The sequence below is a fragment of the Apis florea genome, unplaced genomic scaffold (assembly GCF_048593485.1).
Source record: "Apis florea isolate Af1SG1 unplaced genomic scaffold, ASM4859348v1 contig_2291_pilon, whole genome shotgun sequence".
Taxonomy (NCBI): Eukaryota; Metazoa; Arthropoda; class Insecta; order Hymenoptera; family Apidae; genus Apis; species Apis florea.
The window spans coordinates 5,990,886-6,004,499 of NW_028256553.1; the positions used below are offsets into that span (position 1 = coordinate 5,990,886).

The 13,614-nt window shown below is 23.6% G+C and overlaps 1 protein-coding gene across 1 annotated transcript in view; it reads left to right on the forward strand.

Moving 5' to 3' along the window:
• Window positions 1–13,614, forward strand: part of LOC105735659 (uncharacterized) — a 341,613-nt gene that overhangs the window by 311,917 nt on the left and 16,082 nt on the right. The window contains exon 3 of the mRNA XM_086903444.1: window positions 4,086–4,448. Coding sequence (XP_086759570.1) covers window positions 4,346–4,448 — 103 coding nt within the window. The 5' untranslated portion in view covers window positions 4,086–4,345. The remainder of the gene's footprint in view (window positions 1–4,085; window positions 4,449–13,614) is intronic.

Consider the following 13,614-nt stretch of genomic DNA (forward strand, 5'->3'; position numbering starts at 1 on the left):
TTATTATACATTACAAATGTGTAAATAATAATTTTAGTATCACGCAATTTGATCGAACTTCACACCATACAAAATCATATTGAAAGAATATTAATTTTACTTAAAGTTTGAAAGAATTTTTAATATGCATTGTTAATATTAGTATTAGTATACATTTAGCATATTTGGCGTGTGTATTATTTAGTGCAGTTTTAGTGTGCGTTTGATGAATCAATTATTGGTGCATGTTTAACATGTTTAGTACATCTAGAAAGGAGTACTTTCTCAATGTCTTATCAGATCTTGGTATCGAAATAATAGAATTCATACAATTTGCCTTTTGACTAATTTATATCATACAATTTGTCTTTTGACTAATTTATATCAAATTTTAATAAATGCATATTTCGCTTTAATTTTATAATTTTACTATTATCTATTATTCATCTTATATAACTGATTTATATAATAATGTAATTCTCTTTTTTTAAGTCATCAGTATAACAATATATGCATTCTTATAATTATAAGATAGATATTGTAAAATAGATAATCTTTCAACTTTTGATTTATCTGATGATGAGTGATCCGAATGATTATCACCAGATATTTTTTATTTATTTCTATTTTGTATATATTAATTCTCTATATTATATTAAAAAACAAAAATTTTATTTTTGTTTTTATTTTTTTTGTATATATAATTTTTTTGATAATAATAATATTTTTTACAATATATACAATATATATTTTATTGAAATTATTAAATAATTAAATAATTAAATAATTATTAAATAAATTAGAATCCTTATATAACATGAACTTTATTAAATTTAAAAAAATAAATAAAATTATCATAACAAAAAATTATTTTCTTGACTTTTTTTCAATCTCTTTTACTCTTCGTTTTTCTTGAAAAAATAAATCACATAATCATCAAATAGAAGTATTATAATGAAGTACTATAATGTATTTATGGAGAAAAAAGATTATAAAATAAATTTAAGAAAACATTACATAAAAGAAACAAAATAGTCGAAAATTATGTCCAAACTTTAATCAAATTAAACGACGAAACAAAATCAGTTTTAGATATGAGAAGATATAAGTAAATTTTCTCAGTTTTTCATTTATGGTATTAATTAACAATTTATGCACTGTGATCACTCAAGTATCATTATTAAAATAAAATTCACTCTTTTTTTATTCTCATTTCGATTTGCATCGAATATAATTTCATAATTACATTTGTTTATTATCTTCGAAGTTGTTTTTGTATTATCGATTAAACAAACATCCATATTACTTTATTATCATTACTATTATCATCATGTTACAACATCAATATCAATGAATATAATATATTTTCAATCAACATATATACATTCTTGTTTCGTACAATAAAATTAAATTCTTCTCAAACGAGAAATGTTATACAATAATTTTTCATATTTCATTCTCACATTTTTGTCAGTTTAAATAAATCACAAGCTTTTTTCTTATTTTTCATTTACAATTTGTAAAAAACTTGTTTCTTTTTAAATATCTTGAAAATTCGTCAATTTTATATTATTTTTTCATTAGAATATATATATATATATATATATATATATATATATATATATATATATATATGATAACGTATATGATATATATAGTATAATAATGTATCGCTATAGACAGATTTTCGATTAGTGAAATATAAAATAAAATAAGAATAATTATTTTAATATAAATATAAATGATGATAATTTATACAAATTATTACAAAAATTATATTATATTATCTATTTATCTATCAGGAAAATAGAATCATCTTATTATAATTTTTCTCAAAATTAAATATTAATAATTTTAAACATTTTCTGAATAAGTATAGAAATAAATACACGAACAATATAAACAAAAATAAGATAAACACAAGATAAATTAAATAAGAAATATAAGTAATAAAGAGATTATAAATATTTATGTATTTATATAAATTTTAAATGTACAAGAATTTATAATAGAATGATATGTAAAAAGACATGTAAAATGCATATATTCATATTTCAATACGTAATACGTATTATATTTAAAAAATAAAGCAAATCTCTATTTAAACTCCATTTATTTAGATATAAAAATCCACAATTTAAAGATTAGAAGAATATATCATGTAACTTAATATAATAACATAACATATCTTTATATAGATTTATATTTAATTATCTAATTATATTTAATTAAATATATATAATTATATTTAATATAATAATATAGATATGTATTATTGTCAAGGAAAATAATTTTGTCAAAATATTTTATTATAATTTTGATATAATAGTTAACTTTCAACAAATAGAAGAAAATTAGCGTAAAATATTTAATGTAACCTATCATTTACAAAATATCTACTTAAACAAACTTAATGAATGATTTAATACATTATTTACAAAATAGTTATATCTAATAAAAGATATCAATACAACATAGAAACAATAGAAACATTTTTATTCAGAACGAACATTATTTGTAGGAAATCATGAATGAAAATTCGAGTTGAAAATAAAAAAATTAAATGGACGAGTTAATAACTAATAATAGATGGTTTATGTACTCGAAATTAGACATTTTCATAATACACGTTGATAGATACTCTTCAACTCTGAGTTTATATTTAACTCAACAAGTTACCATAATGCATAACTGCTGCAAATTCTCTGTATAGATAAATTTAGTCCATATTATCTTGTTCGTGTATATATTATATATATATTTCGCTGGAAAACCTGATCTTTAGAAATCACACGATTGGCTAGATCTTTAATTAAATTCGACGAAACTATTGGTAATTTTTTATAATACTTCAGTATATGTATTTTCAATATAAAATAAAAATTATTATCAATTCAATGAAACCAAGAATCAGAATTTCCTCTGATTCTATAGATCTTTCTTTATAAAACGAAACATTTCATCATGTGAATAATTAATGAGAAACAATTGCTAGAATTTAAAATTTCGGTCAATTTATCTTGTTTTTAAGCAAATATTTATAACAAATAATAAAAGATAATTTATTTCAGATACTTTTAAAATTAAATTTTCTTAAATAGAAGTGCTTTTTTATCTATCTATCAATTATTTAACAATAAAAATATATTATTTTCAAAATTTTTATAAAATTTGAATTTTGTTTCAAAATGATATATATTTTTTATTCATTTATAATAAGAATTAACTTATAATTAATTGATCTAAGTACTATTGCAACTCAACCATAAAAATCGACCATAAAAATTATTTGAATATGAACAATAATCAATAATAATTCATGAAGAATATAATAGTTTACAAGAAATAATTCAAGATTATACGAAACAAAATTTTTTTTGAATACAATTGTTATGAAAAAAAAATTATTATAATATTTTTACTTAATAATTTTACTTAATAAATTTATCATGATATTATAAAATTATATATATATATATATATATATATATATATATATATATATATATATTAACTGGTGTGTGTGTGAGGGTAATAATATCATACTGCGATATTATTATCTTAAGTTTAAAATCGTATTAACTTAACTTTTAAGAATAGTGTTATTTTATTTGATATATAATCGAAATCGTATCATCAAATAGATATATATATATTTTATATTTTAACTCATTTCGAATGCATCACATCTGAAAAAATTCAGATTGATTCAGACATTTCTCAATCATTATATTATTTTAACAAAATTAGAATAGAAATTCAAATCTGAAATCCTTTTTTGATATAATGAATTGAAGAAATAATTGTCTTTAAAAATTTAAATAAAACTCTGCATATTTTCGAAAAATGATATGCAATTGAAGTTTTATTGTAAATTATACTTTTTTAGTCTCTTGAAATTAACTTAAAACTAAGAACAGTACATATAATATATACTTTTTTTAATCATAGAAAATTTAAATTCCAAATCAATACTCTTATGTTTCAATAATTAATTGCGAAAAAGATACTAATTTTTATCACATTTTTTTATCTACTCTATTAAATGGATCTTCAATGAAAAAAATTGCCTTTTCCTATTTTTTTTTTTTATTATTATTTTTCAGAATGCTGGCAACTCATAATAAAAGGCGTGAACATACCATCGACAGTGAAAGCCGAAGACACCGATTATGTGATTCTGGATTGCGATTACGATCTCGAAGATACGCCAAGCAACGGATTAGTGGTAAAATGGTTCTTTAACGCAAACGAAGTGGCTTACCAATGGATATACGGTAGGGATCCTTTGGCCGGAGATATTACACGGAAGTACGTTGACTTGAAGTATAAAGCTAGCAACAATCCATACACTACGTACCGAGCCATGAAATTGAACAAGCCCGGTATCGATCTTAGTGGCGAGTACAAATGTGTCATATCCACTTTCGCGGATGAGCAGTCTGCAAGTGCTTCCATGCTTGTATATTGTAAGTACTTTATTATTAATTTATGATTTTTAATGCGATTTATATCAAATATTATATTTGATTTGAGATTTTCTTCTTTTTTATTTTTTTTTCGTTTGGTTTTTTTATTTTTTTCACTCAATTTAATTTTATTATTTTTCTATTCGATGGAATACGTATATGTCAAACGAACTACATTCTTTATTTCTAATAGACATTTCTTTCATATGAAGTGGGCTCAGAAAAATATTAGATATTTCTTCTACGAAGAAAAAGACTTGACTTAACTATATTTATAAATATTAAAATCTTAGATCAATATGTGAAATATCAGATTTCATCTAAAAATATTAATATTAATATTAATATAATACGAATTCTTGATATTTTTTACCAAATATGAAATCAAGATTTGCAATAAATGATCGAGTTAAAAGATAATTTTATTTTCTTATCTAAAAAATATTTTTACTTACACTTTTTTGTCAAAAGATATTTCTTAAAGAATTATTTATTAAAATTCAAAGAAGAATTCGCGCTATAATTGGTTATGAGATTCTCTCAGTAAGGAAAATATATTATTAAGAAACAATGTTTTTCTTCTTTTGTCTATTATTTTTCGAAGAAGTAATTTTCGAGATGATTTAAATAGTAGCTTAGAAGTGAATAGAACAAATTTCAATATTGTTTCACAAAATGTTATCTATTTAATATTGATCAAAAAATATAAAAAGATATAAAATATGATAAATTATTATTTGATTAAAAAATTTTTAGAGATGAAGAAATTTATAATTATGTTTTACATCGAATGTGAATTAATTCAAATAGATGTGATTTTTTTATGTAATCGAACTATTTTCTTTCAAAATTGAAGAAACTTTATTTGAAAAAATTTTCAATTTTTTAATTAGGTTTTTTCAGGTTTTAGACTTTTTTAATAATTAATGGTAGATGCCAATTTTAATGCAATTTTACATTATTATTTAAAATGTTTCATTTCTAATTCATGTTATTTTAAGTTATTGATAATTTTTTATTTGAGATACGTTCTTTTTTAAATACTTATAATTTTTAAACAATAAAAAGTATCAAAAAATAATTCGTTAAATTAAAGTTTTACTGAAAATGAATTAAATATATATAAATCTATATAACAAAATTTCTTAAAAAATTAAATATTTTAAATTTTCACGTATGATTAGTAATAATATAAAAAAAAATTTTAAAAATGATATTTGAAAATATAATAAGTATTTGAAAATATATATTTGATTATTATTATTATTTCTATTATTTCATTATTTTTTATATATTTTTTATATGTATATATATTATTAAATATATAAGTTATTTCAGAAATAAATAGCAAAATTTTGGTATTTTATTTATGATAGAATTCATAGAAATGTTTAAAATTTATTAAAAATAATTATTAATAATAAGAAAAATACGATTAAAAAAAATAGAATATGATACTAAATTTTAATCATCTATTTCTGAAGTATTCTTCATGCTTAAATGGGATAAAAAAATATAATATATTTCTATTTTATTGAAAAAAAATAAGCATTTCTTTATTTATTAAAACTCAATAAAAATATATAGACAACAAATATTATTTTATTCACTTATATTGTAAATATATATAACTTTAATTATCACATTTTTATAAAAAATATTTATGTACAATTAATGTACAATTTAATAAGTTATATATAATAAATAAAAAAGAATTTTAATAATTTAGATAGAAATTTTATTATGTATATGTATATACATCAATTTCATCTAAATTTTTACAAAATAATAAATTGTACATATAAATATTTTCTATAAATATATGATAATTAAAATTATACGTATTTATAATGTAATAAATATAATATTATTTCATTTAATTTAATTTTACTATAATGAAAGTAATTTGAATCATGATATTTTAGTGGAAAGCGAAAGATTATAAACTACTTTTTTCTATATACGCGATTATTTATATATAAATTAGGACGAGCAAATTTTTGTATATTGAAGAATGGATTATGAATATATAAATATGAATATCCACAATTGTATATAAAGAAATATAAAAAATATCCAAAATGTATATAAAGAACAAAAATAATATTTGAATCAATGTTTGAATCAATGTTGAAACAATGAAATATTTTTTTCTTTACTAATTTAAAAAAGAAAATAATATGAAGAAAATTGTAGAATGTAACTGAGATGAATTTCTTTTTCAAATAAAAAAATTTTAATTTTGAAAAAAATAAATAAAATTAAATTTTTAAATTAAATTCATAATTTGATTATTTTAAAAAGATAATTTATAAATTAATAATTAATAATATATAAATACAGATAATTAATAAATTGAATTAAATTAATTAAAACTTATTTATTTATTTATTTATCATTAAAAGACGTGATTTTTTACAAAATTACCTATATTTTCAATTACAAAAATTATTATTTAAAATAATTTAATAAAATAAATAGTCAGCAATTACTAGTGCAATTAAAATAACATATACAATCAAAAAAGTCTCCATATCTTACAAAAAAATTTACTTAAACCAAAAATTCAGATTTTGATAAAAATTTTATACATACAGCATATATAATAGATGTGGAGCAATTTTTTATTGATAAGAAATCTCTTCGAAAAGATTAAATCTATCTCCAAACTTTTAATATTTTTTTAATTTTTATAATTAATTATGCTTGACATTCTTTTTTATAATAAAGTGATTAAGTATTAAAAATTAAATAAAAAATATTTTTAGTTAATTTTTATCATATTATTATAAAAAAAATTTTTCAAGCAAAATTATATAAAATAATTAGAAATGCTAAAATTTTGAAAATTATTTTTTGCTTTTTCAAACAGATTTCCTATCGATAAAAAAATTGTTCTATATATAACTTATATTCTACATATTCACAAATTTTCATTAAAATTAAAATTTTTCGTTTAATAAATTTTTGTTAAGTAAATTTATAAAATAATGTACGGAAACTTTAATAACTAACTATATTTAAATAATAAATGATATATAAAAAATGAATTTTGTTTTTAACTTTATTTTTTCACAATCATTTAAACATTAATTTTCTTTTATTATTGTTTTTGTCTCAAAAAAAAGTCAATAGATAAATATATATAATTCAGCCTTTATCTTTTCATTCCTTGTTTTTATTTTTCTCTCTTTTTGCTCTTTCCTTCTTTTTCTTTTTTTTTCTTCTTCCTTTTTTTACTTTCACATATATTTTATAAACTTTTTTTCATATAAAATTCGTACATGATTTAAGTATGCAATAATTTTATATATATAAATCTTTGTTCAATCTTTGAAAATATGGCGAATGAGCGATTCTGTAGCTTTGAATGAATGAATACTATCTTTTCTGAATACTATTTTTTTTATTTAATTTTGAGCAATAAAAATGATATAATCATCTTATAGAAGAACAAAAAACAGATTTGACTAATGATGAAAAATAATTGTTAACATATTTTTAAAAATTTTTTTAAATATGTTAATTAATCGAACCAAATAAAAAAATTTTTTATAAGAAATTATTATTGTATATTTATGTAATAATTTTGAATTTATTTATTGAGTATTCAAATTATTGAACGGGAAAAGAGAATTTAATAAGAAATAAATAATAATATTTACTAATTTATTTAAATTTATAATTTTTATAAATGATATTACAATCTGTAAAGCAATTTATAACATATATTACTATTATATTATTATATTATTTAGGCGAACGATATTTATAATTCGCTAAATTCATATTGATTCAATAAACGTCTCATTTCAATAAACGTTTTGATAATGTGTATAATATTTTATGTAAATATAGGTTGGTAAAGCTTTTAAATTATCTCCTATAAAATCAAACGAATAATTTTTCAGAATATTTGCTTTAATTAAGTTTTATAACAATATGAAGAAGAAAATAATAAATAAAAAAGTTTATAATTATATAGCAATCTTATGAATTTTTATTGACAACAAATATTATTATTATTAATAAATATTAAACAAAAATAATAAAATAAATAAATTATTAATAAATCAAATAAATAAAAATTCAAATAAATTTATAATTCATAATTTTTATAATATATAATAATAATATTTACTAATTTATGTATATTTATTAACATATAAATATTTATGAAAAATGAAATTTTTATAAAAAGATATACTTAATTGACTCATTTCATATACCTTTTTTATAAAATATGATTTCTCTTACATAATTGTAATATTCCATTAGTATAAATATTAAATTAAACAAAAAAGACCGTTTATTTTATACAAATATATCTTTCCTATAACAAAAAATTTAATTTAAATCCATTTGCTTCAATTGAATATAATACAAAAAGAAAAATGAGAATCGAAAGAAAAGAAAAAAATAAAAATAAGACAGAAATAAAAAACATTCACATAGAATTCTCTTTTGAACTGAGTCGACATTTGAGTTCTTTTTTTTTGATTAATATAATATGAATATAAAATATAAAATTGAATATAAAAAACCAAGAAGGTTACATAATTTAAATTTTTCTATCACAATGATATACATAATTTATTTTCCTTGAAATGTATTTATTTTACCAAAAAATAAAATTACTGTCTGCTGCAACAAAACAAAAATATAGAAAGAAATAGAACCAAAGAAAGAGAAAAAAAAAAAAAAGAGAAAGAATTGAATGAAAGAAATTCAAAGTTTAAAAAATATCGCAATAATATAGTATCATCTTCAACAAACCTATCCATTACTATTATCTTTTTATTTTCATTGCTAATCATTATGAAATATCAATTTTTTTTTTCTGTATCTTTATATCTCGATTCGATTTGGATGATCCTAAATTTTTTTCCCTATAACCATAACGATAATAATCCTAACGAAATTAAATAAACAACCATTCAAATTTAAAATCATTTCAATATAAGATTTTCTAACAATGTTGGAAAAAATCGATCGGCCAATTCGATGTTCTTTAAAGATTCCACTGTGAATCAAAGATGAATTAATATTACAAACCAATATATATATAATAAATTATAATATTATTATATATATTATTATATATAATATTATTAAATATTATATACTATTTACTATTATATATTATTATGGATTATATTATTAACTATTATATATTATTATTACTGGACTACATAAAGATTAACGGATTAGATAAGAATTTTTTTTTGAATACGTAATCTCTATTTTGCTTTTTAAGATGCTTATCAAATACATTTATTATTGGATGAAAATTGAGATTAAACAATGCTTTTAATATTTTTATTTGATTTAAATTTTCTAAGGTTTAATAAAATATTTTTTATTCTATAAAAATAATATTTTATAAAAAAGATTTCAAGATTCTACAAAAAGATTATTATTAAACTAATTTTTTATCGATTATCCATTTTATAAATTATATTATTCAATAAAAATAGAAAAAAATCTAATTTTTCCTTGATTTTTTAAACACTGTTCTTTCTTTCCATACTTGAAATCAAAATACCTTGAATTTTTACTGCAAACAAACACAGAATTTGTTGAAATAATGTCCAATTCATATTGTAATTGATATAATATGGGATAAATATGGGATATAAAGAAACAAAGGAAAAGATTCAAACTAAATAAAATTTATACGAAGTTTGTTGAATTTAGATTTAATGAACATATTACATAAAATATTCTGAATTTTCTTCTGTGGAGTGAAATAATATTAAAAGTATTATCATATACATCTTCAGTTGCATAGACCGAAAATAATAGTTACTATTAAAATTCTTATAAGAAAATTCTTTAATTCAATATTAATATTTATTTAAAAAAAAATAGTAATAAATCTTAAAGAAATTTTTCAAGAAATGATATGATTAAAAAATATTTATTTATTTAATTTTTAATTAATAAATTTTTTTCATAAATAAGTCATTATAAATAATTAATATTTTCTTTTTATCGATTTTTTATCGATTATATTGTTTATTAAAATTTTTTTCAATTATTTTTTATTGCATAATGATTAAAAAGTATAAATATAAAAAGACAGTAAATATAAAAAATTTAAATTATAAAATAATAAAAATTTTTATATATTACGAGAGTTTTTTTGAAAACTTTTTATAAATACAATATAATATAAAATAATGAAATGTGAATGGAAATTTTTTTTCGAAGATGATTAAAGATTACATATTTATCGATAGTAATTATTCATTATTCAAAATTATTTAAATTAAAATAATAATTATCATATAATATAATATAACTTTTTCATATTTTGGATATAATATTTGAAATTAGCATTCATAAATATTATTTTTTTCATTACGCTAATAATTTAAAAAAATATTCAAAAATTTTAAAATATCATGTTATTCTAATAAATATAATAATTTAATAAATAACCTGAAATGTATGAACATAAATTTAAATAGTAAATAAAAATAATAAAATTTTTCAATTGAAATTATTTTTTCTTTTTTTGGAAATATTTAATATGTATATTTTAAATTGATAATTTAAAAATAAGTGAAAACATATAATCTATGTTTCAAATATCTTCCAATCTATTACAATTATGTATACAATAATATATATGATAATTAAAATGTTATTTTAATAAGTATTTTAATATAATAATATAATATTAATTTTACATTAAATAAAATTGATATCACTTGAAATAATAATTTCTTGAAATACTTTCGTATGTAATCAAAACTATATTGAAACGAAAAATAATAAATGAATAAGAAATAATGATATTATTCAATTGATAATAATGTATATAATAATTAAGAAAATATGTGAATAATATTTATATTAAAACGAATAGAGTGGTCGCGAGCATTGTCGCGACCTATAAACAGAACATTCCAGAAAATTTTGGTCGCGGACTCCCCAGCGATCGCGCGGTGAGTCGATAAATCCGAGCAAAAACAGCTGAGGTTTTTGCTTAGGTTACCCAAAACATTCGCCTCGACCGTCGAATGTTCTGGATCCAAACACCTGCCCGCCCGCCCTGGACCAACATTGCGCATCGGGTGATGTCGGTGCCCCAATTGCGGCATCGATATTTTCCCCACTTATAATTGGGACACTCCCAATCAACCAGGAAGAGAATCCACCTGAGCGACTTTCTTCCTGGCTAGCACTCACTACCGATTAGGCCTTCGGGCAGTTTACACTACCGAACCATCCTCGAGCAGTCGCAACATATTGTAAACCGTACTCCGATCTTCGGACACGGTCACAGACAAATTGAGTTGGGACACAAGTTCCAAAAAAGCCATCGTCCGGTGGAGTAGGCCGAATACGACCAATGTCAACACCGCGACGAAACCATTGGTCCTTCGAGCCGGATTTCCGAGCAAGAACGGACTTCTGGCATACATCTTCGGCGGAGCAGCAACGTCGGAGAGAGTTCTCACTGGACACGAGATCAAAGACAGAAGACTTCGGCCTTCATCCAGCCTCAGCAGCAGGGGACTGAACAGGCGACACCTGTCTTGACTTCATCGATCCAGTGAGTTTGAGGTTTATTCATTCCTTTATTCGGGTCAGCATGGCACCTGTTACCAAGGAACTTCGCAAGCTCGTGGAGGACCGCGGCCGGATAAAGGCGACCCTGACGAGGTTCACGAATTTCTATGACATGCACCGTGAACCGGAGGAAGCCGAAGCTCTCCAGTACTGGCTAGACCGGGTCGCGGGGCTGATGGATAGAATTGAACCCATACAAGACCGAATATAAACCCTCGTTTCTAATACCGCGGACAAAGAAACCCACCTGCAGTTCTTCGAGGAATTCGAGACGCAATATTTCGAACTAAAGGGTGCGGTCACAAGACACTTCGGTCGCATTCGAGCGTCTTCGGTATCCGCGAGCGATCTCGAGCGAACATCCACACCGGTCCCTCGATCGCCTCGATCCTACAAGCCACAACGGTTACTTCCAGTTTCTATACCATTCTTCAGCGGCGACTTGGGTGAGTGATTTACTTTCGCGACAGCTTTGAATCCATGGTTAATCGCGATGATTCACTCACCAACATGGAGAAGTTCCAATACCTCAAGACAGCTCTGAAGGGTGAAGCACAGCGGGTTCTGGAATCGGTACCGTTGTCGGAAGACAATTATAGGGAAGTCTGGGAGCTCTTGCGTAGCAACTACCACCAAACTAACGCCCTTGTAAGGCACCATTTGCGACGGTGGCACGAGCTTCTCGAGATGCGATCACGGTCGGCAGCGGAACTGCAGCGGCTCTTCAACGAATGTACTGCCTAACTTAAGGCATTGGAATCACTAGGGGCGCCGGTCAAAACCTGGGACCTCATGATCCTATACCTACTTGAGATCAGATTTCACCCACAAATAACTGAGAGCTGGGTGCAGGCCACGGCTGGCGACTCTTTCGGACATGCAGACGTTCCTCAAACTACAGTGCGCTTCTTTCCGCTGTGGAGATTCGGACACTCCAAAACCGCCGTGGAGATTCACTCGGGCACTCCAAAACCAAAACCGTCGTCGTCGGAGGTATCGCGTGCGAGAACGGTCGCCTTGGTGACTACGGAGGCCCCGGTTTGCCCGCACTGTACTTCGAGGTACCTACTCGCGGGGTGCAAACAATTCAAAACGCTCGCAATTGACGCCCGCATCGCTCAGGCTAAGCATTTGAAGGTTTGCTTCAACTGCCTCCGTCCGGGACACGGAGCCACGGAATGCAGCAGGGACCCTTGCAAGCAGTGCAAGGAGAAACATCACACGTTGCTCCATGTGGGGAAGAAGCCCACAACGACACCAATGACCGATCATATTATGGCGGAGACTCCCGTGACTATCACTCCTCAAACCTATTGCACGTCCCGATCTGGTGGGGATCCCACGCCCTATCAAGTCATGTTACCCACCACCATTATCTATGTTACGGACAAGGACGGTGAGAGACATGAATGCCGCGTCCTACTCGATCAAGGCTCAGAGGCGGATATAATCAAGGCTTCGTTCTTGCGACGTCTTAATCTGCCCTGCGAGGCGTACCGGACAACTTTTCATGGTATCGGGGGTCGTCGACCGGTATTCGGTTCTGTGCGGGTACAGATATCGTCAAGGTGCAACGCGTTCCAAA